Source organism: Dermacentor variabilis, chromosome 9 (assembly GCF_050947875.1).
Source record: "Dermacentor variabilis isolate Ectoservices chromosome 9, ASM5094787v1, whole genome shotgun sequence".
NCBI lineage: Eukaryota > Metazoa > Arthropoda > Arachnida > Ixodida > Ixodidae > Dermacentor > Dermacentor variabilis.
This window is the reverse complement of record NC_134576.1, coordinates 2053425-2079805: the sequence shown is the minus strand read 5'-3', so window position 1 is coordinate 2079805 and position 26381 is coordinate 2053425. Positions and strand designations below refer to the sequence as shown.

Here is a 26381-nt window from a genome sequence, read left to right as displayed (position 1 = left end):
AGCGATTTGGCTACGCCGGCTGTTGCCAGCGCTGGAAGGGGCCGGGGAGGTTGGGGCAGCCTCGGCTGCGCCCACCTTCGGTGTCGATGGTCCCTTCTGCTCGGTTGGCGGAGCAGCGCTTGCTGCAACCGCCGTGGGGGCAGATGGCGTAACTGCCGACTCACTGGTTGTGGGTCGGACAGCCGCCGGTAGCCGTTGTGTCGCTGCCCCGACGCGTCACATCGGCAAAACTTTTCTTGGGCAGGTATGCTACCCGCCTGCAAGCCTCCTTGAACGAGATATTCTCTTTTACATTGATCGTTACGATTTCTTTTTCTTTCTTCCAGGATGGGCACGACCGCGAGTACGCGGCGTGCTCCCCGTAACAGTTTACACAGTGGAGAGGATTCTCAAAAGCTTCAGAGGTGTGTTCGTGGGCACTGCATTTCGTGCAAGTTTGGCAGCCTCGGCAGCTCTGCGAACTGTGGCCGAAGCGCTGGCATTTGAAACATCGGAGTAGATTGGGCACGTACGGCCTAACACGGAGCTTGATGTAGCCGGCCTCGATTGACTCAGGCAGGACACTTGAACCAAAGGTGATTATTAGGTGCTTGGTTTGGATCTCTTTACCATCTCGCCTCATCTTAATTCTTCTGACATTGATAACATTTTGCTCACTGAAGCCCTGCAGGAGTTCCGCTTCAGTAAGCTCAAGCAAATCATCCGACACAACACCACGGGTGGTGTTCATTGTATGGTGCGGGGTAGCTGTTATGTGGGTCTCCCCAAATGACACTAGTTTTGGTAGTTTCTCATATTGTTTCAGATCACAGAGCTCCAAGAGGAGGTCACAGCTTGCCATCCTCGACACCTTGTAACCTGGTCCAAAAACATCGGTCAAAGACTTTGAGACAAGGAATGGTGAAATCGTTCGCACTGCTTTGTTTGGCTTTTTGGAGTGAATAACGTAGAAGCGGGGGAAATTCTGGATTTGGTGTCCAAAAAACTTGAAGACATCTTCGGTGCGCCCTCGTTTCTGAGGGCGATCAACAAGGGAGGGGAAAGAAGTTTCCATGGAGATATGTGTACATTCGGCAAAAGCGCCGACCGCCCACCACGGAGCCCAACGAGGGGATGTGGCAGAGCTTGCACGCAAGTCTGCACGACGCCAGTCGTACGCCGCCACTATAACCGAATATGGTGTACCCAAGGTTGGATAGCCACACAGGGTTAACCCTTGCCACCAAGGAGAAGGAAGTAAATAGAAGAGAGAAGGAGACAGGAAAGGTGGAAAGTAAGGGAAAGACGAAGGTTGTAGGAAGAGAGAGACAGGAAAAGGCGACTGCCGATTTCCTCCAGGTGGGTCAGTCTGGAGGTGCCGTCTATGTGAAGCCGAGGCCGAAGAGGTGTGTTGCCTCCGCCAGGGGGCCTTAAAGGTCCAAACACTCAGCAACGGCTCAACCCCCAGGATCCCCTTTTCCCCAGACATGGCTAAGCCGCGCACGGCTACACACGGGAGGGTCCAACCCTCATGTGCTCGGGTATGTGGTGTCGCAACACACCAAATGCCTGCTTGCGCAGACGCCCCTGCGGGGCAGAGCCGTTAACCAGCACATCTGATGCGGTTTTATAGGAGGTATAGCAGTTAGCCAAAGAAAGCAATTTGCTTTAAACACAGTCTGTCCACTCAAGTAGCTAGCATAACTTTCTGTGCAGACATAAACTTCACAAAGCACTTGCAATAACATGGAAGGAGGTCTGGTCCCACCTCAACCAGGAGAGGCATCGTTTACGGCAGAAGTTTCTCGAAGTGTGGGCTCGCCCTGCCTTGATTTTTGATGAGTCAGGAGGAAAGCTCTCCATGAAGCTATACTGTATGCATTTAAGGCCGCTCGACTCGGCCGTGTGTTATAGTTGATCCACGTGTTTTCGTTTGCTTTTGTGGAATCCAGAGCCAGAACTGGCCGTGGCACATCTGAATAAAGAACTGATCGTGTTGCTCCGAGGATGGCTTTTGTGTTAAGGCAATCCGAGGGTCTGTTGGGCTCGTGTCTCCAACGATTGACAAGGCCGTTTGTGTGTTGAGTGCAGATGCTCAGTTCGTTCTGCCCCACAGTGGCCTCCTCATCCGGGAAGGATGGTAGGCCCAAACCAAAGCTCTTCGCCCTGTCAACTTGGATAGCGGTGTGTGCTGGGGTCAATGTTCAGAATGGTTATGGGTTGATAAGTAAATGTAAGCTCTAGGACGCGGCACCTATGGGCGTCCTCTTCCCACCTCACAACGGCACATTAATTATTTTTCTTTTACAGAATACAACCATGCTTGTTCATTTAATTTTTTAGACATATAGTCTTCACAGACACTATAATATCAGGACATGATGTGCATGATTAGATGCTTGTTTTAAACCCATTCACATTGCTTGCTGCTCTGTATCCCACACAGCAGCTCACTTGCCATCACTGAAATCCTATCAATTTTTTTTTTTTTTGCATGAACTACATATTCTATGATTCACTTTAAAACAGAACACCCATTTACCTAGTACTTGGCTACCGAATTAATTAATCTGCAGAAAACCAAAACCAAAGTAATGTTTAGCAGTATCGGAAGAAAACAGCAATTTACAATAGGTAGTGAGGCACTGGAAGTGGTAAGGGAATACATCTACTTAGGGAAGGTAGTGCCGACGGATCTGGATCATGAGACGGAAATAATCAGAAGAATAAGAATGGGCTGGGGTGCGTTTGGCAGGCATTCTCAGATCATGAACAGCGGGTTGCCATTATCCCTCAAGAGAAAAGTGTATTATAGCTGTGTCTTACCAGTACTCACCTACGGGGTAGAAATCTGGAGGCTTACGAAAAGGGTTCTACTTAAACTGAGGATGACGCAATGAGCTATGGAAAGAAGAATGATGGGCGTAACGTTAAGGAATAAGAAAAGAGCAGATTGGGTGAGGGAACAAACGCGAGTTAATGACATCTTAGTTGAAATCAAGAAAAAGAAATGGGCATGGGCAGGACATGTAATGAGGAGGGAAAATAACCGATGGTCATTAAGGGTTACGGACTGGATTCCAAGGGAAGGGAAGCGTAGCAGGGGGCGGCAGAAAGTTAGGTGGGCGGATGAGATTAAGAAGTTTGCAGGTACGACATCGCCACAATTAGTACATGACCGGGGTTGTTGGAGAAGTATAAGAGAGGCCTTTGCCCTGCAGTGGGCATAACCAGGCTGATGATTGTGATGATGGCTACCGAATGCGGCTTGAATATTGTATGAAGGCACGCAGACTATTCTTTGATGCATAGATGTGAGCCTAACACATCCTACAAGACATTTTTTTATCTCTATAAAGCGCAAGTGTTTGAGTCAGTATGTTGGTTTTGTTACTGGTTAAGTGTCCCCTTGAACAGTGGACCATACTGAACATGCTGCACAGTAATATGTTGTGAACTCATGGTGTGCCTTACTTCATCTTCAGGGCGAAGTTTTGTGGTGTTTTCCCACGTGAGATACCTGACGCCACGAAGTCGTGCCAAGTCCTTGTAGCACACGGGGTCATCACAGTTGTAGCTGCAAAAGAGTGATTTATTTATTTATTCATATACCTACAGCTTCATGTAATGCTTAAAGAGCATTACAGTAGAGGGTTTAAGATATTTAAACAAGAGAAAAATGTCGCAGCGAAAAAAAGGAAACCAACAATAACCAAGAATACAAAACATACAGAAAGATTGCGTAACAAAAATGCAAGAAATCCAAAATATGACAAGAACATGGTCAATTACACGAGGGGAGATTGAGGAGTGATGTTGAACAAGATAGATATCAGTCATGACATTACCATATGTGCATAGTATAACAATTTAAATAGACATTTCGATGACTCATGTGCAAAAAATGCTATAGAAGAAGCTAGGAAGAAGAAAGTTCCTTATTTTACTTTGTCATTACTCTGATGCTAGTCACAAGTGGTCGCCTGTCAAACACCAAGAATGACTGGTGCTTTGATACTGTCACTGCCAAGCCATCATGCTTCACACATCAACCTGCTACAGCCTTGTCACCTGACCACCTGACTACCTGACAATGCAAACATCACGAAATATGCTCATCAGTTCACAGGTCCTGTAGCAATGAATACAGTGCCATACTGAAGTAACATTTATTTCCACACGTCTGGCTGAGTAAAAGCTGCACTCACATCTCGAAAAGGACGGCCCAGTCTGGCTGGAACAGCACATGTGTCAAACCAGCACCGTGCATTCCGATGAGCACATCAGTGTTTGCCATTACCTGTAAATGTCAGGGGGACAACGTGAAGCCTTCTTTTTCTGTTTTTTTTTTTTTTTGCATCCACAAGACATGTCTGCACATAACAAGAAAACTAAGGAAAACTTAGGCTGGAATACACTTCAAAATCATAGAAAGACATTCAGATTAAAATTTTTGCAGAATATATATTATTCTAAAACCAGCCTCAATTGTGATAGCTACATAAAGGCACCAGAGCACACATCTGCAAGGCGCGATCACCCACTTAAGATTAAAGAGTATAGATGTATAACAGAGCTTTTTAAGTTGTCTTTTTTTCCTAAGATGGTCAGTGAATGGAACAGGTTGCCTCAGGATGTTGGATCACTATCTTCAAGTGATGCCTTTGCTTCAGCTGTGTGATTTGCATTTTCTTTCTGTACTTTGTGCGTGCATCACCAGAACTGCTTTGTTTCACTTTCCACATGTATGATTATGCTCTGCTTATCCTTTTTTGAGTCAGCGATTTGCCCTGAACTGTAATTTTTCTCTTCATGTGTTCTATTTTAACTGCTTTTATTTGTCAATGATATATGTACTCTCCCCCCCCCCCCTCCGCACTCTAATACCAAATTGGGACTGTGGTTACTGTGACAAAATAAAATAAACTTACACACCCCAATTAGAACATTAAAAGAAAGAAAAAGAAGAAAAAAAACGAGAAAAAATCTACAGACGAAGTCGACATTCGAGCAAAACTAGTAATGAGAAATGCGTTAGGCCATACATATTAAAATGTAAAATTTACAAACATTCACATTTTTCATCAGCTGTCGAGTTACAGAATAGGCTGCCAAGCGATGCTGTAAACGGTAACACCACAGACAAGTTTGTCAAAAGTGTCCAGCCATACCTTCACTTGTTCCCAAAAAGAGATGTTTTTATATATAGTTGTTTCATAAAATGCTGCACCAACCGAGACCTCTGGTTTTTTATTATGTTGCTTATAGCTTGTCTAACAAAGTGCCGCATCACTTTTCTGTTGAATGCTATTTTGAATATTGTAACTATGTAGTCCTATGAATATTTCTTCCCCCTTATACATGTATGTACTCACTCATTTGTTCCAAAGACTAATACCTGTGTTCTACTGTATGCCTAAATAAATAAAATAAAGAACAGTCTTTTATTTTGTATTTATTTGCTAACCAACATGCTCATTCGTGCAACCATGCATCTGAATTAATAGATGAATTTTAAAATTATGGGGTTTTACGTGCCAAAACCACTTTCTGATTATGAGGCACGCCATAGTGGAGGACTACAGAAATTTAGACCAGCTGGGGTTCTTTAACATGCACCTCAATCTAAATACACGGGTGTTTTCGCATTTTGCCCCCATCGAAATACGGCCGCCATGACCGGAATAGATGAATTTTATTTTGCTGTTCATGTGTGAATATTAACTGATGCAATGTTCATTTCTTTCTCGTAAAAATATGAGAGGGTTCACCATATTTGTTTAATAATGTAACTAGAATGTCTGAACATCACAGGAATGTTGCTAAATGAAATACTAACTCCTTATGTAATCATTATCATTAGCGCCAGCATCTGTAGTGTCCCATTTTAGAGTAACACTCAAAGTGCATGCTTTAAAACATTCTCACACAGGGATAAGATTTGATGTGGACAAAGTCAAGGAATTGAAGAGGAGTTCTGCAAAATTTCAAGGTCATAAGATAATTAACAACATTTTAATTATTTGCTGAAAATGAGTTAACCTAAGGTACCAAGTGAAGCATGGCTATTCTTGAAGTAACTTTTAGTGCAACAGAGTTTCAAGGTGTTGCTCTCACTGATTTCGCTTTACTGTCCCTAGAAAGTCAGTCACTGTCATTGTGCCAATGGCACTGTTGTTATCATGCTATCATCATCGTCATTATTGTTGTCATGCTGTCATTGTGAAAGGTGTGACAAGGGGTGTAGACACCACAATTGAAGTGTTCAATACATAAATTTTCACCTTTTTTCCAGGAATGAATCTACAGTGCACACATCAAATGTAAATATATTCCTTTGCCTGCAATTGAATGAAATTAACAACAATAATTTCACTTATTGAGCCCTTCATAGTAAACCATAATCAGAATGAAGTTTAGTAATTTTGAGGTTTGTTACAAAATATAATAATTTATATACGAGTTCCCAAAGTCAGAGAGTAATGGGACCAGTTCAAGGATTCCAAAGTTGTCTTGAGTCCTTTTTCCTGGTTCTTGGTGCACTCTTGTATTCAGTTAGAACAATCTGATGTTTCGCATAATTTTTCTGTTATGATAACAATGTCTGCCTACTTATCAGTGCTCTTTTTATTGTTATTTGTATTTATATTTGTAGATTATTTGTTATTTATACAAGCTCCGCTCACAACTTTTTCATGGGCTCCAGGGTTCACCTGAATAGAAAATGTCATTTTCCTTTTTTACATGAAAATAATTTGATTTTGATTGTGAGTGTTTGGTTTAGCACATGTATTATGCAATTGCAAAGCATTAGAGGGTGTTTTGCTGCTACCGTGTCCATGTTTTCTTTTTTTTGCTATCAGTGATTTCATTATGAGGACATTTGGCATACCTATGCCCTCACCTATGTTCCAATGATTCGCAACTGAGAAAACAAAAAGAACTCGTTCTTTCTCTTAAAGATTTTTTGCCACGTGAACCATGTTTACTGCCGCTGTTGTTTATCAATACCGGTAAAATTACCAAAGGGCCGAAATTTGTAGTGACGCCTTTTCTGATGCTATTCCTTTTTGCACTTTGTCAGTGGTCATAGCAACGTGCACCTAAATCTAAGCACACGGGTGTTTTCGCATTTCGCCCCCATCGAAATGTGGCCACCGTGGCCAGGAGTTGAAGCAGATGTATGCAAGTTTATACAGTCGATGAAACTACTGTCCTTACTTCGTGTAGCTGTCTACACATCTGCTATCGCAGTAGATGGTTCGCATTTCGGGCGAAACCGACTTTTTAGAGGTGGCCGCGGAAAAAAAAATTGCTCGAAATTTTACCCCGCATAATGAACATACTCCCCAACTTGATGCATACTTTTTGGGAAAAGAAGTTTGTTCATTATGCGAGTAAATACGGTGCCCTTTGCATGCTGATATTGGTGAGACTGAGTGCACTATGCTCACATTTATGCGTGGATGCCAGGAATGCAAGGATGGAGAGAGCGAGAAAAACAAAGAAATCTGGTGAGCCAACCTCAATTTGGTGACGAAAGTCAGTCGCATGGTTGAAGTGGACCCTCTGCACAGATGCATCTGGAAGCTTCCTAGCTGCTGCAAGCAGCTGCAGCAACAACAATGAGGAAATGATTGGTGGTGCACTATAAAAGTACAAAAACTCATGTCGCAGAAGAAGTAACATCTTCTCATTATAACACATGTATTGTATTTACCAAAATTCAGGTTGATGTATACTTTCTAGCAGCAGTGGCAAAGTACTGCTTGTCCAACACATGTTTGCTTGCCTGCGACATGACTGCTACCATCTCTTTTACTCTCTACAAAGATGTTTGGCTTAATTCTGACCATCTCGATCATTCAATATGCACTCGAAGCCTTTCTGCATTTCACCCTGACTGCGACGTGGTCGCTGCAACTGGAAATCGAGCCCGCGGCCTCACATTCATTGGTAAGGAAGCGATCTCTGCTCATTGACTCATGCTGATGATTTCATGTAGAAGGCCCTAGTTGACTTTAGCTCGCCGTAGTGATGTAATGACTTTATGAGGGTGCAAGCAGTCACCTGTGTGCTGGAGATGGCAATGCTAAAGCAGAGCATTGAATTGGCAATCAACTGAATAACCACCCTGGCACAAAATACCAATGGCCAGCAAATATAACAAGCAAATAAGAACCACACCCCTGTTGTAATTTTTGGCATCTGCCTCTTGAGGCATCAAGAAAAAAGACTTAGAAAGGCAGTTTAACTTATGACGGAAGCAGCACAAAAATTCTTAAGGAAGAAAAAAAAGAAAGGAGGCAACAGCGCAGAGTGATAATTCCAGGGCCGTACCCAGGAATTACTTTTGGGAGGGGTCTTGCGGCAGCGGCGGCTATTTTGAAATGTTCAAATGGGTTATATAGGTGTATTTCCTGAAAATCAAGTTGTTGAAGTTAGCGCATTGTGGTGTCGTCTCCCTTCTGTCCTTGTTTGCTGGTGCTAAATATGCTCTCAGTTTACCGACACGCCCAACACATGGCAATGCTGAAATGTTCGCTTACTTTTGCATATGAATCAAGCGCATCGCCAAGATATATTGGCAAAATAGTTCCACGGAATTCGGCTAGGTGGAGGAGGTGTCATGCGAGGAAAAATCGTCATCTACCTGAATGTAGCCAGAAGATACAAAGGAAATCCAAATCCAATGGTATAATGGTGGATGAGATACAATGGTATTGACATGTTATATATTTTGACATATACATATGAGATACATGTAAGTTGTACTAAATATATTGCCGCAGTGATAACTTTTGGCGATAGTCAAGGGTAAAACGGGTGCCAACCAAAAGCATTAAAAGAAAAGGAAAACAAGACATTTCGGCTTTCATACGGGGGCCTTGTTCCCCCGTATGGCACCCGTATGGGAGCTGAAATGTCTTGGTTTCCTTTTCTTTTAATGTTTTTGGTCGGTGTCCGTTTTACCCTTGACAATGAACAATTCCGACCAGATGAGTTTTCACTGAACACTTTATTTCAACAATGTCAGAACCCCTAACCCTCACCCTGATTACAACCCTAGCAGCTTCCACCATGTCTGTTCCCCAACTAGCCCAGCAAATAATACTGCAGTATAAATATTTCACGTGCAAAAGTAACCTTGATACCTATACAAAAAACAATGAGACCACTACATTTCTGAAAAAAAAAGAAAAGGAAACATGTACCTATCTATAGCAGTGCAGCAAGAACCACACACCATACCAGCCAGTACTCCTGATAAGGTCTTACTTTCATTTTTGTCGCTGATGCAGACATCCAATGTGAATGCAAATACAACAGTGTGCAAACATACATATTACCACAGTTAGAATTCGCCTCATCAAAATTACCTAATCAATATGACGGAAAGGATACAAAATAGAGCAGCCCAGTTCACATCACTTAACTATGGTATAAACTCACGCATTACACAAATTAAACTAGACCTTCTACTGCCGCCATTAGATATCCGCCGCAAGATTGCTCTTCTGTGCTTATATTTACACTAATAAACGAACTGGGTTACAACTCCAAATACCCCACTCTTTTTCATGCAGATTACATAATCAATTCAGTTTCATGTGCATATATGGTAAAACAAATGCATTTGATTTATCTGCACTAACTTGTGCCATTCGTCTTTGAAATGACCTCCTTGATAACATAGCCTCCATATCTAACCCCGACACATTCTGCTGTCAGTTACTCAAGCTTTACCCATTTAATACCGTTTATGAATGCCCAGTCTAGAGCATTTGATTGCGCATTTTTGTAATGTTGTATATATTATTTTCATAAACAGTATTCCTTTTGCTCTGCCAATGGTAACAAGTGTTCATGTGCCTTCAGATATTTTTTTGTATTTCCTGTGCCTTGAATATTGTATAACACGACAATCTTTTTATAGCACTGTTCCTGTTGGAAATTATTAGTTTTTATATCTTTACTGTTTATAATGCCCCCCTTACTTTATGCCCTGCCATAGGGCCTGTAAGGTTCTTTTGAATAAATAAATAAGTAAACAGTACAATATTGGGTGCGACTTGGCAGGCGAGCTTAAACAACATGGACATAGCTTTACCACAAGGTCGGCACTAACTGACACCCAACAGCAAAGTTGTATTTCTGCCAGTAATCAAATGGCCAAACAATTTCTTTGCACAGGTACAGAAAATGTGGCTTTCACATACCTCGTCTTCATTTAGAATGCGACGGTGCTTAGTTCCCCTAGATAGCAGCGTAACACGTACATAATCTTCCTGGAATGAAGAGAGGCAAATTATTAATAGCTTTGTGATGGTTAAGTTGGCAAATGTTGTTCACAGGAAGAATTCCTGTCGAAGCTCAGGCGGCTTTACTTTAGATGCGAACAGCACTGCGTACGCAGTTTTCACTGTTTTCTATTACAAAACAGCCCGGTCCATAAACACTTGCAAGCAACTAACCGGTGGGAGCACTTTAACATCAAGCTTGTGCAGCACGTGGCGATTAAAGGCTTTGAACGCCCCGCTTGAATGACAGCCAGGAACCTGCAAGGGAGCACACCAACACGCACACGAATTGGACTCGTGGCACTCACCAACTGGTAGCCATACGATGAGCTACTACGTAACTGGCCAGCTAATATACCAGGCTCTGTGAAGACTGGATAGGGGATTCGTTGCAACTACCTTTTAACCGGTAGTAAATTTTAAGCAGATATGTATTAACAAGGTTTTACTGCAGTAGCTTATGAGCGATGGTTGTGCTGAGTTGTTCTGTTTGCGTATTTTTTCCTTTTTCCTTTGTTGTCCAATGACATACATATTGATCACGGGCAATAAAACCCTCAGTTGTTAGTAGCGTCATGTTCTTGTCTTTTTGTACATGATGTCATACCAACTAACCCGCCACTTTATCCTTTTGAATTTGATAGCAAGAGAGATCGTGAGTTGGAGTTTAAAACACGCCAGCATTGCTTTTCTTTGTAACTTTGAACTGGCATTGCAAGAATGCAATGCCAGTTCTGGCATCAGTGTGCAATTTGGCCAGCTTGTTTCAGGGAGACCACCCAAGAGTGGCTTTGACATCCAGGACATCTGCATTTAGAATAAATGTGGTATGCCAGTGCTTCGACAAGGGCTTTCACTTTAGGGCTGCCTTCCTCAATGAAGAGAAGTCCCCTTGTCGAAACAAGCTCCAGTGATATCAGTTTTTTGACCACTGTCAACTGTTACAATGTCTGAGCTTTAGAACAACAGTAGCATGTAAATTGAATCAAGCCAAAGTAGGGGGATGTTATACGGCACAACCAGGACTGATCATCACATCAGACATGAAATACATTCTGCAGATGATCAGTGCATTCACAATCTATCGCTATTATTATCAACAAAAAAGGCAATGTTTCTCAAAACACGTGCCATGGGTAGCGGGTGAATTGTGTTTTACGGCAACTGCTTTGGTTTCAATCGTTTTTTTTTTTTTTTTGCTTCAGTGCATGCAGATACATGTACACATTCATGGTTATATTGTGCTCAGTTTTACACAGACGATATTAAGGAAGGTCAGGACGTGGACGGACGTAGCGCAATCTGTCCTCGTCCTAAAAAGAAAAGTGCGTAAGCACTCCGTCCATCGTACTTATCAAAGCTGAGGTCGAGTTTGCCAGGGCGAACGGGTGCAAGTGAACGATGTATGCCTGACCCGAACTATGATAACATTTCGTCAACTTGTCGTATCTTTTATACCCCCCCTGCGCCATATCTCCTTGTATGTAAGTGCGTTCTTTAATAATAATATTTGGGGTTTTATGTGCCAAAACCACTTTCTGATTATGAGGCACGCTGTAGTGGAGGACTCCGGAAATTTTGACCACCTGGGCTTTTTTAACGTGCACCTAAATCTAAGCACACTGGTGTTTTCGCATTTCGCTCCATCGAAATGCAGCCGCCGTGGCCGGGATTCGCCAGCAGCCCAACACCATAGCCACTGCAACCACGGCGGGTAAGCACATTCTTTAACAGTATTAAACAGTTGGTAGTTTGCGCTACGTCCGTCCACGTCCTGTCCTTCCTTAATATCGTCTGTGTAAAACTGAGCGCAATATAACCATGAATGTGTACATGTATCCGCATGCACTGAAGCAAAAAAAACTAACTAGCCGCCTTCATTGCTTTACTACATGTGCACACAGCTGGTTTTTAAATAAAGTCATGCCATATTATAATGAAGTTGCATTTGACGTGATAATGCGGCCGTTAATACTCTATAGTTATTATTAAGCGTTATGTGCTAATATCAGATAGAAGAATGTTATATTTACTTAAGTATATTTGATAATTTGTTGCATCCGTGTTCACTATACAGTTGAACATCGATGTAACAAATTATAAGATATAATGAGGTAAATGTAAAATGTTCAGTGCCAATATAAGCATGTAAACAAATAAATGCATACAAAACGAATACCAGATATAACGACGGCATTTTTTGTCAAATGCTACTATGTAATAATTACATTCAACAACATCATCAATTGGAAGTCGGAACTTGTGTGCTTTTGTATGCTCCGAGTTTCTGGCATGCCCGCCAAAGTGTGTTTTCTGCTACTATGGCAAAAAAGCCCACACATGTGGTTGCTTCCCTATGTTACCTCTAACAGTGAAGCTCATGGATTTGTGCTCAGCTGATGTTCCCAATGCCCTTAGCCACCCACTGAAGAGTGAATGTTGCTCTCACCAGAGGAAGGTTGTAGTACATGCCGAAGATCATGCGTGGCAGGAAGGCAAACAGTGCCTCTCGCAGACACACCTGCACGCAACAAGAATAGAAGACCAGCAGTGTCACAATAGGAACCCTTTCTGGAATGTTGTTAGTGCCATAGTTTACAAAGAAGGCTGGACAACAGTTTCAATTACACAGCCACTTTAGCTTCTACAGTTGTCATAGCAGCAGCCTTTCTGGCTGGCGCTTTGTGTGTGCGCAGCTCGAGTGCCCGCTGTGCTTTGTTACAAAGAAAAGCAATGCTGGCGTGTTTTAAACTCCAACTCACGATCTCTCTTGCTATCAAATTCAAAAGGATAAAGTGGCGGGTTAGTTGGTATGACATCATGTACAAAAAGACAAGAACATGACGCTACTAACAACTGAGGGTTTTATTGCCCGTGATCAATATGTATGTCATTGGACAACAAAGGAAAAAGGAAAAAATACGCAAACAGAACAACTCAGCACAACCATCGCTCATAAGCTACTGCAGTAAAACCTTGTTAATACATATCTGCTTAAAATTTACTACCGGTTAAAAGGTAGTTGCAACGAATCCCCTATCCAGTCTTCACAGAGCCTGGTATATTAGCTGGCCAGTTACGTAGTAGCTCATCGTATGGCTACCAGTTGGTGAGTGCCACGATCATTTTTTTTTTTTGCATAAAGGCTAACTGTGCCAACTCAACTTGTGGTTTGGCCAACACCAAGCCATGCCGCAAAAGATCTTCGGCCTTTTCGGAAAGTAGAGACCAGATGGCCAAAGATTTCCGCTTCGGAGTGAGTGCGGCCGTGCCTAGATGGATAAGCATTGGATATGCATGAAAGCGTGGTGGAGGCCTTGGCAAAGAATATAACCACTGATGGGCTTGCCTCCACGACTTATCACTGCCAACCTTATCACAATAAGCATCTTCAGCTATCTGCTCAGCAGTGTGCTGCGTCGTAGTAAGCCTACTGCACACTTTTAACTGCCATTCTCTGCAGATTCTTTGAGTGGGACTGCTTCAAGTGCACGTTGCTTGCAGAAATAAAAGCAACTAGCTATTGCCTCAACAAGGTATGTGCCACACCCGTGCGTAGCCAAAGGGGTGCAGGCTCAAAGAAACCTCATGACATTCGAAATGGTGCTGGCCTGCCAGCAAACATGCATGCGTATGGTACAGGTATATATAACATTGACCCTTTTCGTGGAGCAGTTTGTTCTAGAGAAACAAAATGGCACCTTCTGCAGTGCACCGCACGTAGCCTCAACGACAGAGCACAAATATGAAACCACTACCATTTCTACCTTGCTTCTGTGCGATCAGCTGTCAGAAATGCGACTGAGTTTTCGCTAAGGCACTATGCTCCAATCATGCCAGATTGAATTATGTGGATTGAAGATGTGTGCAGCAGTTGGCTGCAAAAATTATGACTGACATATTAAGGGATGGAATGAATCTGTGTAGCCAAGTTCGTGGACCGATGCTGCAACTGACTGTACGTGTTACCGGCACTTCGAGATGTACGGCTTTGCTAGAGGATACAGAAATTTGCTCATCCGCCAGCATTGTACCGCTAACCTTCAAAGAAAGTGCTTCAGCCCTGGAATGTTGGCGAGAGTGAGTAGCGCTCGTTAAACAATGACAAAAGGAGTAGTGCCGCTTTCTGTTATAGTAAGTTTCGCGCAAAGTATCAACACACATTTACCCCAACTGGCATGGAAAATTGCGCCCACTCTTTCGCCAACGTGTCAATGATGAGTGAATGGGCACATACTTCAATATATGCGCTCCATATAAGCGTGATAAATGACGGACTGCACCAATAGCATACAAATGGTCGAAGCTGAATGTTGTGTGACGGTCCACAAGAGTAAGCAACTTACTAGCGATAATACATCTTTGCTACAAGCTATTGCAAGGTACAAAACAGCTACGTTTCAAGCCTTGGATGTACGAAGAACAAATCTATCGGAAGTGAGCACACCTCGAGTGATTAGGCAGAGAATAATCAGATAGCGACCGCACCGAGGAAGTCAGGAATGTGACAAGCCACTGTTTCAAAATATTTGCCAAATAAAGAACGAAGAGCAAAACATACTCATCCTGATTCACTTCATGAGTGGAAAGTTTGGATAGCTTGGAAAACATATTTGGCCCTGCTTTTAGAACAAGCATGATATACGCTGCTGGCGCTGTTTGGACATAGCTTAATCAGCTTCCAAAGCACTTTTGCATGTTTGCTGAAGCTGTGGTCAAAGCTTTGTTTCGTCCACCCAGTCACCGTCTACGATATCTCCCAAAACAGAGGTTTGTTAAGCTGCACTGGCATCATAGAAACCCATTGTAAACATGGAGGCAACGGAGGCAGCTGAGGCAACCAGTGGACGTGTCATCGTGTGATCAAACATTGCAGCACCCATAGGATCGGCGCGAAAAGGGTGAATAGTAATTCTGGGGTGATCACTTTTACAAGACTTCGCGCTGGGTGCGTTGAAGGATATGTCCGACAGTGCTCGTGGCACTGTGCAAAGATAGCGAGCATGGCACAGAGCCAGAAAGGCTTGTCATGTGAAATCTCATGAAACTTAAATGATACGTCTGAAAGATATGGTCAGAAAGTACTGCCCCAGCAAGCGTCTTGGCACAGTGATGGCGGGCACTTAGTAGGTGACGCGCTGCACACAAATCATAAGGGGTGATCGGCCCCACATGGCACTGCATTTCAGCGAAGTGGTGCCAGTTTTGCGGAGCAGCCGATCCCTTTACAAACGCACCATTACACATCGAGGAAATCTGGACGACTCGTACGCACTGCCTTCACATCTGCCACTGTGTTCACCATCAATATTTTAAATGCCTTTCGAAAAGAGCCCGAATATTTTTAGTGCTTTAGAAAAAAAACAAAGAAAAAAGCTGCATAGTGCAAATTTTGGCCAACATTTACTGTGGCATTTACTTCAAATTTGTACTTGGTCGTTAGTGCATACAATTGTCTCGAGCATAGTTATGCCGTATTTTTGCCAGGTACATATTACCAAGGTTTCACTGTATTGGAAAAGAAACATGATTTATTTTTATGACAAAGATACAGCCTGGCAATTGACACAATTATCACTTCTGTTAATCTCCACGCCTAAGGAAATCATCTAGAGGAATAGTAGAAGCTGTAGGGATTAACAAAACATGTGATACTTGTGTCATTTATGCATCCGTATCTTTGTCAGAAAAAGAAATCATGTTTTTTCCCGAGAGTGGCCTCTGACAGGTTGCTCGGTTGCTTTGTGTATTTTTCCTCTTTTCTTCTGTCGTGCAATGACATATAGTATATAGATCACGCACAATAAAACCCTCAGTTGTTAGTAGCACCATGCTCCCATCTTTCTGTTGCCTTGTTTGCACTACACTTGCTCATGTGTAGCAGTGGTAGCTGCAAAGCATTCATTTGGAATTTCAATGGAGTTGAAATTAAAGGATAATCCGAAGGAATTCTGGAAACATGCAAAGAGAAATGGAAAAGACACTGTGACTATACCACCGCTTGTGTCTGGTAACAGCTTTATTGATGATGACGTAGGAAAAGCTGAGTTCTTTAATACGTATCTAAGCTCTGTTTTCTGCTGTGCATTGCAACATAGACATGATATGAGTACCTTGAATTTCCAGCCAGTGGTGAGTGATATGGATGATGTTGTTATTAGCATTAATGGCACAGAGTCTCTGCTGCAGAATCTGAAGATTGGTAAGGCTGGGTGTCCTGATGACTTGCCAAACAAGTTTTATAAATTTTGTGCTCAGTCGGTTGCACCGTACTTGAAGATTATTTTCTAAAAATCGCTTGAGGAATCCTGCCTTCCAGATGACTGGAAAATCACAAGCGTAGTGCCAATTCACAAATCTGGTCCTCGTGACACCGTCTCAAATTATAGGCCAGTATCACTAACTTCAGTTGCGTGCAGGACTCTTGAACATATTTTGAATATACTAGTATAGTAGCACATAAGGACGCACATTCATTGTTTAATCCTCGGCAGCATGGTTTTCGAAGGGGCCTATCTTGTACTACGCAGTTGAGTGAATTCGTGCACGAGCTGGCAGAAGCACTGGACAGGCGTCTTAGTGTGGACTGTGTGTTCTTGGATTTCAAAAAGGCATTTGATACAGTGACGCACTGTTTACTAATTAAAAAAAATGGCCTTTTACAATATCAGTCCTCAAGTAATATCATGGGTAGAAGATTACCTACGTTTACGTCAGAAGTTTGTGGTGGTGAATGGTACTCAGTCACAGAAGGTGCAAGTTGTGTCCGGTGTTCCGCTATTAGTTGTGTTGGGGCCGCTATTGTTCTTGCTGTACGTGAACGACATTAGTGACGGAATAGTGTCTCAAATGCAGTTATTTACGGACGACTGCGTTCTCTATAGAGTAGTCACTTGTGACCGTGAAGCTGAGATCTTTCAGGAAGACTTGAACAGAATCTCAGAGTGGTGCGTCAAATGGAATATGAATTTGAATTTGTCTAAAACTGTTCATATGAAATTTACGAGAAAGAAAAATCTTGATATGCAACCGTATGTTATTAGGAATGTAATGTTGGAACAGGTATTCGAATTTAAATATTTAGGTGTGTATTTTACTCCCGCTTTGAATTGGCGCCGTCAAGTCGATTATGTCACTGCTAAAGCATGTAAAATCCTGGGATTTCTTCGCCGAAATGCAAACACTTTTCCACAGTCATGTCAGGACATTTTGTATAAGACTTATGTGAGGTCAATTCTGGAATACGCGTGTACGGTTTCGGACCCGCATACTCGTAGAGATAAAGATAAGCTGGAGCGGGTGCAGAACATTGCTGCTCGTTTCGTATCTGGCATACGCGGGGCTCAATACAGTGCATCGCGTACGAAGGAAGCACTCAACTGGGAATTACTAGACATGCGCCGTAAGAAGTTGAGGCTGAAGTTTTTCCATGCTATTTATTATTCAGCTGTTCGGGTTGATCGTGAAAAGTTTGTGCAAGAGCCTTTTTATAGATCCAATCGTGTTGACCATGATTTTAAGGTCCGTGAATTTGCGACAAAAACTGAATTGTTTAAAATGTTTTTCTTTCCTAAAACCATTAGGGAATGGAATAGACTGCCGAGTGATGTTGTGAGGGTTGAATCAAATGATGCTTTCTTTTTGATCTTGTAGATTGTAGATGTGCATTGCTAAGGGCTTTGCCTTTTTTTTTTCGTTTTTCCTCTTTTGTTATCACATTTAACACTGTACAGGAGCAGAGGTGTCGTATGTATGTCTTCTTGTACCCCCTCCCCCCCCCCCACTGTAATGCCTTGGCGCTGTGGGTTCCTTAATAAATAAATAAAATAAATAAATAAATGTGAATGGCCAAATGTTCAATGTGGCCAAGCTTCCCATCACTCCATTCATAAATAGGTACTGCACAGTTTAATTCCAAATTGGAGCATGGCCGGTAGAAACTAGTCAAGCTCAATAGGCACCGACAAAGACCTGTTCTGGGTGGCGAATCTGTCTGGCCACAACAGCGTATGCGGGCGGTGTGATAGCATCATGCTTTGGTGAGGAGGGAATGCAGTTTTGTTGCATTATGACAGATGATGCAGCAGACATGTTCACACCATTTTCATGCTCTTGTATACAGGACACATAAAAATTGCGGTATCATCCCATATTTTGTAAATTTTCCTGATTTTAATCAACAATGTCAAGAATGAGGAGTGACGGACATTTTAGCAGCAGTAATTGCTTAGTACTGCTCAAATTACATGCCGCACTGCCCCTGAAATGAGCTACCAGCGAGTTCCCTGAGCAGATGACATCTGCTGGCCCACCGAATAAACACACTTGCATGCGGAATTTTTCTTTTCACTATTCAGGAATGACCCTGCATTGCCCTTGGACATTACAGCAGCAGGTGTTACAGCTCAGATATGAACAACTCCTCATTTTGGCAACATACTTGCTCATCAGGCAGCTTGTTCCATTCTGCTATGCACTTTGGAAAGAAGGAACTAGCAAACAGGCATGTCCTGGGCCGGTACTCACATACTTTTAGGGTATGATTGCTGTGCTTGGAGATGCAAAGTTTCTTTAGGTAAGTTTCCATATTAATTCCAACGTTATCATAGAATACTTGAAAAATAAGCTTTAACCTTAGTTTTCGTCGGCGTAAAGACAGCAATGCTCAACTCAATTCTTGCTTCACCATGGTAACACACTCCGTTTTTGTATACAGGCCCAGGACAAACCTGGCCACTCTGCTTCGAATACATTCTATTTGAGAAATCAAAGTAGTTTCCGATGAATCGGAACCATAGAAGGATCCATCTATGCATGCGTGTATAGGTGACCTTGGGAGGCAAAGCTTGGATTATACATGGCACAATGTATTCAGACTAGCAAACTGTCATAGTTTTCATGATTTACAGGCTTTCTGACTCTCATGATTTGTCATATTTCCGCAATGTGCCAGTGGCGCCGATTTCTGACACTGCGCATGCGTTTTTCATGTTGCTACAAAACTGATGTGCTTTCCATCCGTGCATTTGAGGATGGGATGGAAATATGTTGTGCTGAACTCCAGCAGTGGCTACACATCCTGCAAAGAAAAGGTAATTACAGCAGTGGCTACACATCCTGCAAAGAAAAGGTAATTACAGCAGTGGCTACACATCCTGCAAAGAAAAGGTAATTACCTTCAAGGCTCCTAGTGACCCGGTATGGTTGCAAGCGTGGGCTCGTTCAATCCTAAGCAATGATAGCTAATGCCCTGCAACTATGTGTTGGCGAGAAACACTTCTTGGAGAGCGAAATGGAGAATATGCAGAGTTACGATCGGCCTGCAAGGGTACTGTTCTGCAAAGCTATTTTAGCCTGCTGCACGTGCTTCGATCGACCCGCGGTGGTGGCGCCCTTCAGAGAGCCAACGAGGACGACAGCGCTAACCGACCATGAACTTCCTTCAGAGAACTGCGGACTATGGCAGTGTTAATCCACCATGCGCCTCGTTCAGAGAATCGGCGACGGCAGCAGGGAGGGCCACATTTGGCGCCCAACGTATTGTTGGTTGATTTGCTGGGTCTTTATGATCTCTCTCGGCAGCAAGAAGAGCTTCCCTAACAAAAGGGTGCTTTGCGGTACGTGGGCCCCAGGATTCGTCACAGTCTGCTGACACTCGTGGCGACTACAGGAGAAAGGCAGCTCTGGAATTTAGAGGCGCAAGACAATGGGCAACCGGCGGCCGCGCTGTGGGGGTCAGCTCGGGGAACCGACGCGCCTTTCAAGACTCAAGATAATGGACAACAGGCGGGTCGACTGCGTTGACGTTTTGACGCTGCGAATTGGCGGTGAACTGCCGTTTTTCCTTCACCTAGGGATCTAGGGAGCACGGAGTGTTTATAAGCGGCTGTTTGTCGCTGCTAGAGTGTGCTCGTCGTCGTGCTCTGTACTCGTGCTCGTGAGCTGTGTGCTTGTTTGCTGTATGCTTCATCTTGTGCGCTCCATTTGGGAGCCACGCTAGACTGTCTATGTATTTCTTGTTTAAAACGTAAATACTGTAAATAAGCCCAGTACGCCTAGTCCTATCCCCCCCAAGTTCCTCTCTACGACCTTCAACCCTTACAACTGGTGGCAGCAGCGAGATCGTCCAACAACTCCTACAGCGGCATTATGGCAAAGTCCTTCTAGTTAAGCTGAAACGGCCTGTTTTGTTCTCAGATGCTGTGCTGTCGAATTTCTCTGACTGTCCCAGCTACTTGTATTTTATTTGCAAAAGATACCAAATAAATGCGACATGAAGTACGTGAAGCGTGAAGTGTGACGGAAACTTTGGTCGGTAGAGGTACCAACCTACATGCTGCTTGTGACGGTGAGCAAGGTGAGATGAGGCACCTTGCCACCTCCAGTGTTTGCAATGAATTTGTGTGTTTGTGCCACTGCTTTGAAATTTGGGGACGTAAGTGCTGGTATCGGAAACGAGCACATTTATTCACGCATGGAAGCGTCGGATGGTCCATGATAGCTCTGAACCAGCCGTGCACGCCCTTCCTTTATGAGCTGACTCGAACAATAGAGGGCATGTAGGTGCCATGCTCTCTGCCACGACTTTACTGGGATGCTGAAGCAAGTGCTGTTTCACCTACCACGGATGGAAGCGGTCACGGAAGTCTTGGAGCAGCAAATTTGGCACAATGGAGCAGGTTTGGAGCACGAACTGTCTATTTTGGAGCAGTAGATACACGTTTTGAAGCAGCTTGGTAAAGTTCAATATGAGTGACATACAGGCATATGAAGAAAGGGTGTTCCTTATTTGACTTTGCAGCACACCACTACATTATGGCAGACCAGTTCTGTGGAAGCCTTCAAGGTGAGTAAAATTAATGACAGGGAAAAATTGTCATCCACCCAAGTAGGGCATGAAGCTACAAAGGAAACTCATACAGGCTTCTCAGAAACCCCCATTAAATTACATACCGGACTTGCCAACTAAATGTGGTGAAGAAAAAAATAAGCAAGGGCTTTCTATGAAAGACACCCACTCTATGTTGATAGGCTTATGTTAATGCTGGTCAATTTGTTCTTCTTCATTGTGAACAAGCAACCAATATTTAACTTTACTGAACTTACATTTAGTACCCTACTTACTCAATAAGGTGCCAATACATTGAGAAATGACTGATAACAGCGTATATAGCGAACTAGCTAGGTCATGTGCAGTCCTTTTTTGCAAAAAAAACAAGGATAAGAGAACAAAGCCTGCAAAATGTTACTAAAAATCCATGTGACAATGTGTCCCTGCACCTGTAATATAAGTGGTCTCAGGCGTAAACGTCATCATGAGCGCACCGTGTATACATATTACGAATGTGCAAACCTGGGGCAAGGTCTTGTAACGGTTCAGAAAGTGAACTGTTAAAAGATTGCGCTACTTCACATTTGGTAGGAATCGAATATGCACAGCAAAAACTGCTGACACGTCGAGAAAAAAGCCCAGCAGCTCACTGCCCCTATCTGACGAAGTTTCCATAAAGATTGATGCAATATTTGGTGCACATAAGCATTGTCACAGTCAGAGCGGTTTATCTTAGAACGGGCTTTCTTCCTCGTTAAAAAAAAAGTCTTCACGAATCCCGAGTTGTTTTAAATGCTGTTATCGGTCATTTGTAACTGTCACAAAGAACTTTTTCACTGACATCTCGCTCGATTAGGTATATTTATCAATTTAGCTAATTAAACATATTCGTGCACAATGAATGAGAAATATTTACAGAGGCCACCATGAACAACACTCTTCAAGGTACAGTGAATGCTGTTCGAGTAGCACCCTTTGATAATTTTTAGTTCTAGGCGACCTGCAGTTAAGATAGCAGTATGCTGCAGAATAAATGTGAAGCGACGTGTTGGTCATTGCAGATTTGCCAGTATTTCACATCACTTGCAGAGAAAAAGCTCTAACATATTCATGAAAAAATAAAGGGATAAAAATGTTTACTGGCTTTCCGGTTTTACGTCGTAGACCAATATTCCAAATAAGCTGGATTATTCGAGCTTATTAACGGTTATGCCACAGGCACCATAAAGCCAGTGTAAAACAACAATCCTTTATTTTCATGTGCTGAATGATGCTTTATTAAAAGTTTTGGACTCGGTCTGCACAAGACGCAACATGAACATTGTTGCTGCAAACGCAATTTCGGAGGCTTGCGTTTTCACATAACCTTTATTTAGGACCACCATTTGGCTGCTAAGGTTCTTATTTGTTTTATTTTATTGTACCCTCAAGACCGAAGTATTACAAGGGGGGTGGGTAAAAACATACACAAGTAAATAACAAACCAGCAAGAAATGGTTAGTTATTACAGCAATTGATTAGTTAATTGTATCCGGGAGTGATGACCTCTGATAAGGCCGAACGAAACGTTGAGTTGTCCTTGATTGCGACAACTGCGCCGGGAAGGTGGTTCCATTCCTGAGAGGTCCTAGGAATAAATGATTCATTACAGGTTCTGGTGCAGCATTGAATGATTCCAACCTTATGGCTATGATCAATGCGAGAGGAAATGTAGGTAGGAGATGATATAAGATTATTGCACAGGTAGAAATTGTGGAAATATAGTTTATGAAATAAAGCAGGGTTGACTAAATACAAAACTACATCCTTGGCTTCTCTTCTGTGGCGGCAAAAATCTTATTTTGTGTGGTGTGGCCCTGCAGAAAATAGTGTAGCCTGAGTGCAAATTTGAGTGACGATTACAGTTTCCGTTGGATATTTGTGACCAGGAAGCTTCATGAAAACAAGCAGGTCGTTTGTCGGTGTGCCACACTACCATCCCTGTATCCGGACGTGGTGCACATGCGAAATAGATTTAGAATGTCACAAGCACGGCCTATTAATCGACTGAGATGTGCCAGTAGGGCACAAAATTGAGTGCTAAAATGTATAACGAAACTGATAGGCTACACACTGAGCAGACTGTACAACCCTGTTCATTCAGCGTGGCTTTCCTTCCCAGCTGCCCCCATGAAGTTCAAATCATCTTTAGCTGGTCTGCATATATAGAAGAGCTCAGCAATTTTATAAAACATTTGTAATACATTCTGTAGCACAAAACGGTTTTCATTTTCTTGTGCCCTAGTTATAATTATGCCACCAAACACACCCACACTCCAAAAATGCTGATGCTGAAATGGACTGCTCAGGCTTTGAATGCAGGGCTAAGCACTATCCAATGCGTCTATGGTCTGTGAGTTGCCGCTGAACAAACATATCCTACTAAATTTGGCAATATTGGCACAGGTTGGAACAGCTCGTGGTTTGGCTGGTGCAAGTGGCGCAGCACTTTCATTCCTGACCTCATGAAAGATTCCTGCTAGGTGCCTATAGGCCAGGCGGCCATCTCTTCCTTGCACTACCCAGGTAAATGACTAATTCGTAGGCCCTGGGAAGTCAAGATGAGGACCAAATCCAAAATACGCACCTTCTTTCCTCGAAACTCGGACAGGCTTCTCAGCTTTCCCGAATGGAATGCTGACCACATTGGCAGGAATGTGCCCTTGTAAGGGAGCTGCAATACAATCACAGCATGTCAGATGTGAAGCTGGGCTAGTTGCTCTTCATCAAACACGATGAACGTCGTAGGAGGCGTTTTTCTTTTCTTTTGATAGCTGGCCGAGCAACTGGCTCAGATATGGCTGCCCTCGTGCGTGTCTATGCTTGCCATGTTCTACATGTGCCATATAGATATACTTAATGAATCTGCATACTAATCAGCTGACAGCATATTTGTACTGTTTGTACATCTCGTCCTGTTGCCTGTACTGTTTCCCATATTGTCCAACACATATTTAGAGAGAAAGAATGTGAGAGCTTATATGATGAAATCAGGTACTGTGATAACACGAGACAATTTGCAGGCATACGATGGAGCCAGTGCAAGACAGCAGTAACTTAAGATCGCTTGGAGAGGCCCTTGCACTGAAGTGGACTTAAAACGCACTGATTATGACAATGAAGGTCTCAATGTAGTGTTCAGGTATCTTTCCACCAGCAGATTACAAGGCACAGTGGTTTCACTTGTGCTTCCCTGCGCTTAGCACCTAGTCGTCCATTACCCTAACAGACTACTGGTTATCTAGATGACCCACCCAACTGCACTCGTTAATCTCAAACAAACCATTAGCAATTTTAGCTTGCTCTTTCATCCATACTGCGGTCAGGCTGTCTTCTAGCATTATACCTACAATATTCCGTTCCATTGCTCATTATGCAATGAAACACCATAGTGCCTTTTCAATTTTCCTTGCTTTCATTCAAGTTTCAGCCCCAGAAGTTAGCACTAGAATTCACAGAATGCACTTTTCTTTTTAAGAATATGGGAGAGCTGCTGTTCTTAATCTGGTAATGCCTGTGCTCCAACTCATTATTTTTATTCATCTGAAGGAGAAGGAGGAGACAAAGGAGAGGAAAGACAGGGAGGTTAGCTAGTGTAAGTACCGGCTGGCTACCCTGTGCTGGGGAAAGGGGTTAAGGGAATAAAAGGAGAAAGAAGAAGAAGAGGAAAAAAATGGAAAAAAAAGAAAATTCACACAGTAACGCGAAACTACGCACTGCAACGTTCAAAGGCGGTCACACAATTCGCATGTCCTTAAAAACTTCAACAAAGCCCTTAAGGCCTTGAGTGCCGAAGCCCGTCTGGACCAATGTCCTAGAGCTTTTTCCTGTGTAAAGGGGCGATTGTCCAGTTTTGTCCAGTTGCCCCTATTTTTCGTCCCTGTTTGTTTGCGCACAAAAAGTTTTAAGATGAATCTGTTCCAACTAGGCTGACTCGTAGTTATGCTTCAAATGCAACAAAGTTCATTTAACTCAGTCAAGCTGTTGCCTCATAAAAGCATTTCTATATTTTACATGCTTTTGAATGGGGAAATCAGAGTAGGCCCCATATAAGCTTTCTCTGAACACACATGGGACTGTGGGAGGATGCACAATAAAACCAGCTGCTGCCATTAGCCACGTTTCCTTGCTGAAGCATCCTGGGCTGATGCAACCAATAACATAACCAAAATGGATTCTCCAGAACAGTACCCTCTGCAGTGGCTTAGCAGCTATGGGTTGCGCTGCTAAGCACAAGGTTGCGGGATCAAATGCTAGCCATGGTGGGCTCACTTCTATGGGGGGGGCAAAGTGCAGAAAACGCCTGTGCATTGGGAGCACATTAAAAATCCCCCTGTGGTCAAAATTAACCTGGAGTCTCCCACTACGGCTTGCCTCATAATAAATTGTAGTTTTGGCACGTAAACTACGCCACAGTTCATTCATTCCAGAACAGTTTGAAAAATTGGTACTGGTGTATTATTCTTCTACGCAGCTATGCTTAATATTACTGGCTTTCTTGTTCAGTGATGCAGGTGGCATGTGTAACGTGGCACAGTTCATCATCATCATAATTTATTATTCCCTTAAGGGTCCCTTCCGTGACATTACATAAGGGGGGGAGACAGCGATGGGAAAGTGCCACACATCAGCTAAATAAAAAAAAAAACAAATTAACAGAAAAATAAATAATAACCTGTGTAGGAAACATCAGGTATAAACAGAACATTGAAAATATCTCAAACTGAGTAGCAATAAATTAAAAGAAAACTGTACACGTAAACGTGAAAAACGCTAAACATAATTGGCAAAAAAGGAGAGAAGGAAAAATAGGCAATGACACAAGCAAGTCGGATTGCTGGGAGAGGAAACGTGAGGAAAAGTGGCTATTTTGGGCTGAAATGGTCTGATAGTAACTGTCTAAATTTGGAGGGATTTGACTCTAAAACCACGGCTTCTTGAAGTTTGTTCCATTCTTTTATGGCGATAGGGAGGAAGGATTTGTTGAAGGCATTGGAAGAACTATGGAAACATTGTATACTAAGGGAGTTAAACAAATGGTGAGATGAGCATAACGGAGCAAATAAGTTCTCGTGCAGTGCGGGAAAGAAAGTATAATTTATGAAAAAAAGCAGAGCACTGCAAGTTTCTGGCGGAGTGCTAGGGGTTCGAGTCTGAGAGACAATTTCATGTCAGTAATGCTGTGCCAAGGTGAGTACTGGGAAGTTATGAAGTGGGCTGCCCGGTTCTGA

The 26381-nt window shown here is 42.9% G+C and overlaps 1 protein-coding gene across 7 annotated transcripts in view; it reads right to left on the bottom strand.

Moving 5' to 3' along the window:
• The window catches only part of LOC142558245 (EGF domain-specific O-linked N-acetylglucosamine transferase-like), a 283563-nt gene that overhangs the window by 117115 nt on the left and 140067 nt on the right, over nt 1-26381 (bottom strand). For 3 of the 7 annotated variants that reach the window (XM_075670398.1, XM_075670401.1, XM_075670397.1), the window contains exons 9-15: nt 23738-23824; nt 12730-12801; nt 10455-10538; nt 10200-10268; nt 7504-7590; nt 4188-4279; nt 3454-3556 (exon numbers count right to left, since the gene is read on the bottom strand). In XM_075670398.1, the coding sequence (XP_075526513.1) occupies nt 3454-3556; nt 4188-4279; nt 7504-7590; nt 10200-10268; nt 10455-10538; nt 12730-12801; nt 23738-23824 (594 nt within the window). Of the gene's footprint in view, nt 1-3453; nt 3557-4187; nt 4280-7433; nt 7591-10199; nt 10269-10454; nt 10539-12729; nt 12802-23737; nt 23825-26381 lie in introns of those variants that run through there. The other 4 variants (XR_012822996.1, XM_075670400.1, XM_075670399.1 and 1 more) reach the window with 4 other exon arrangements.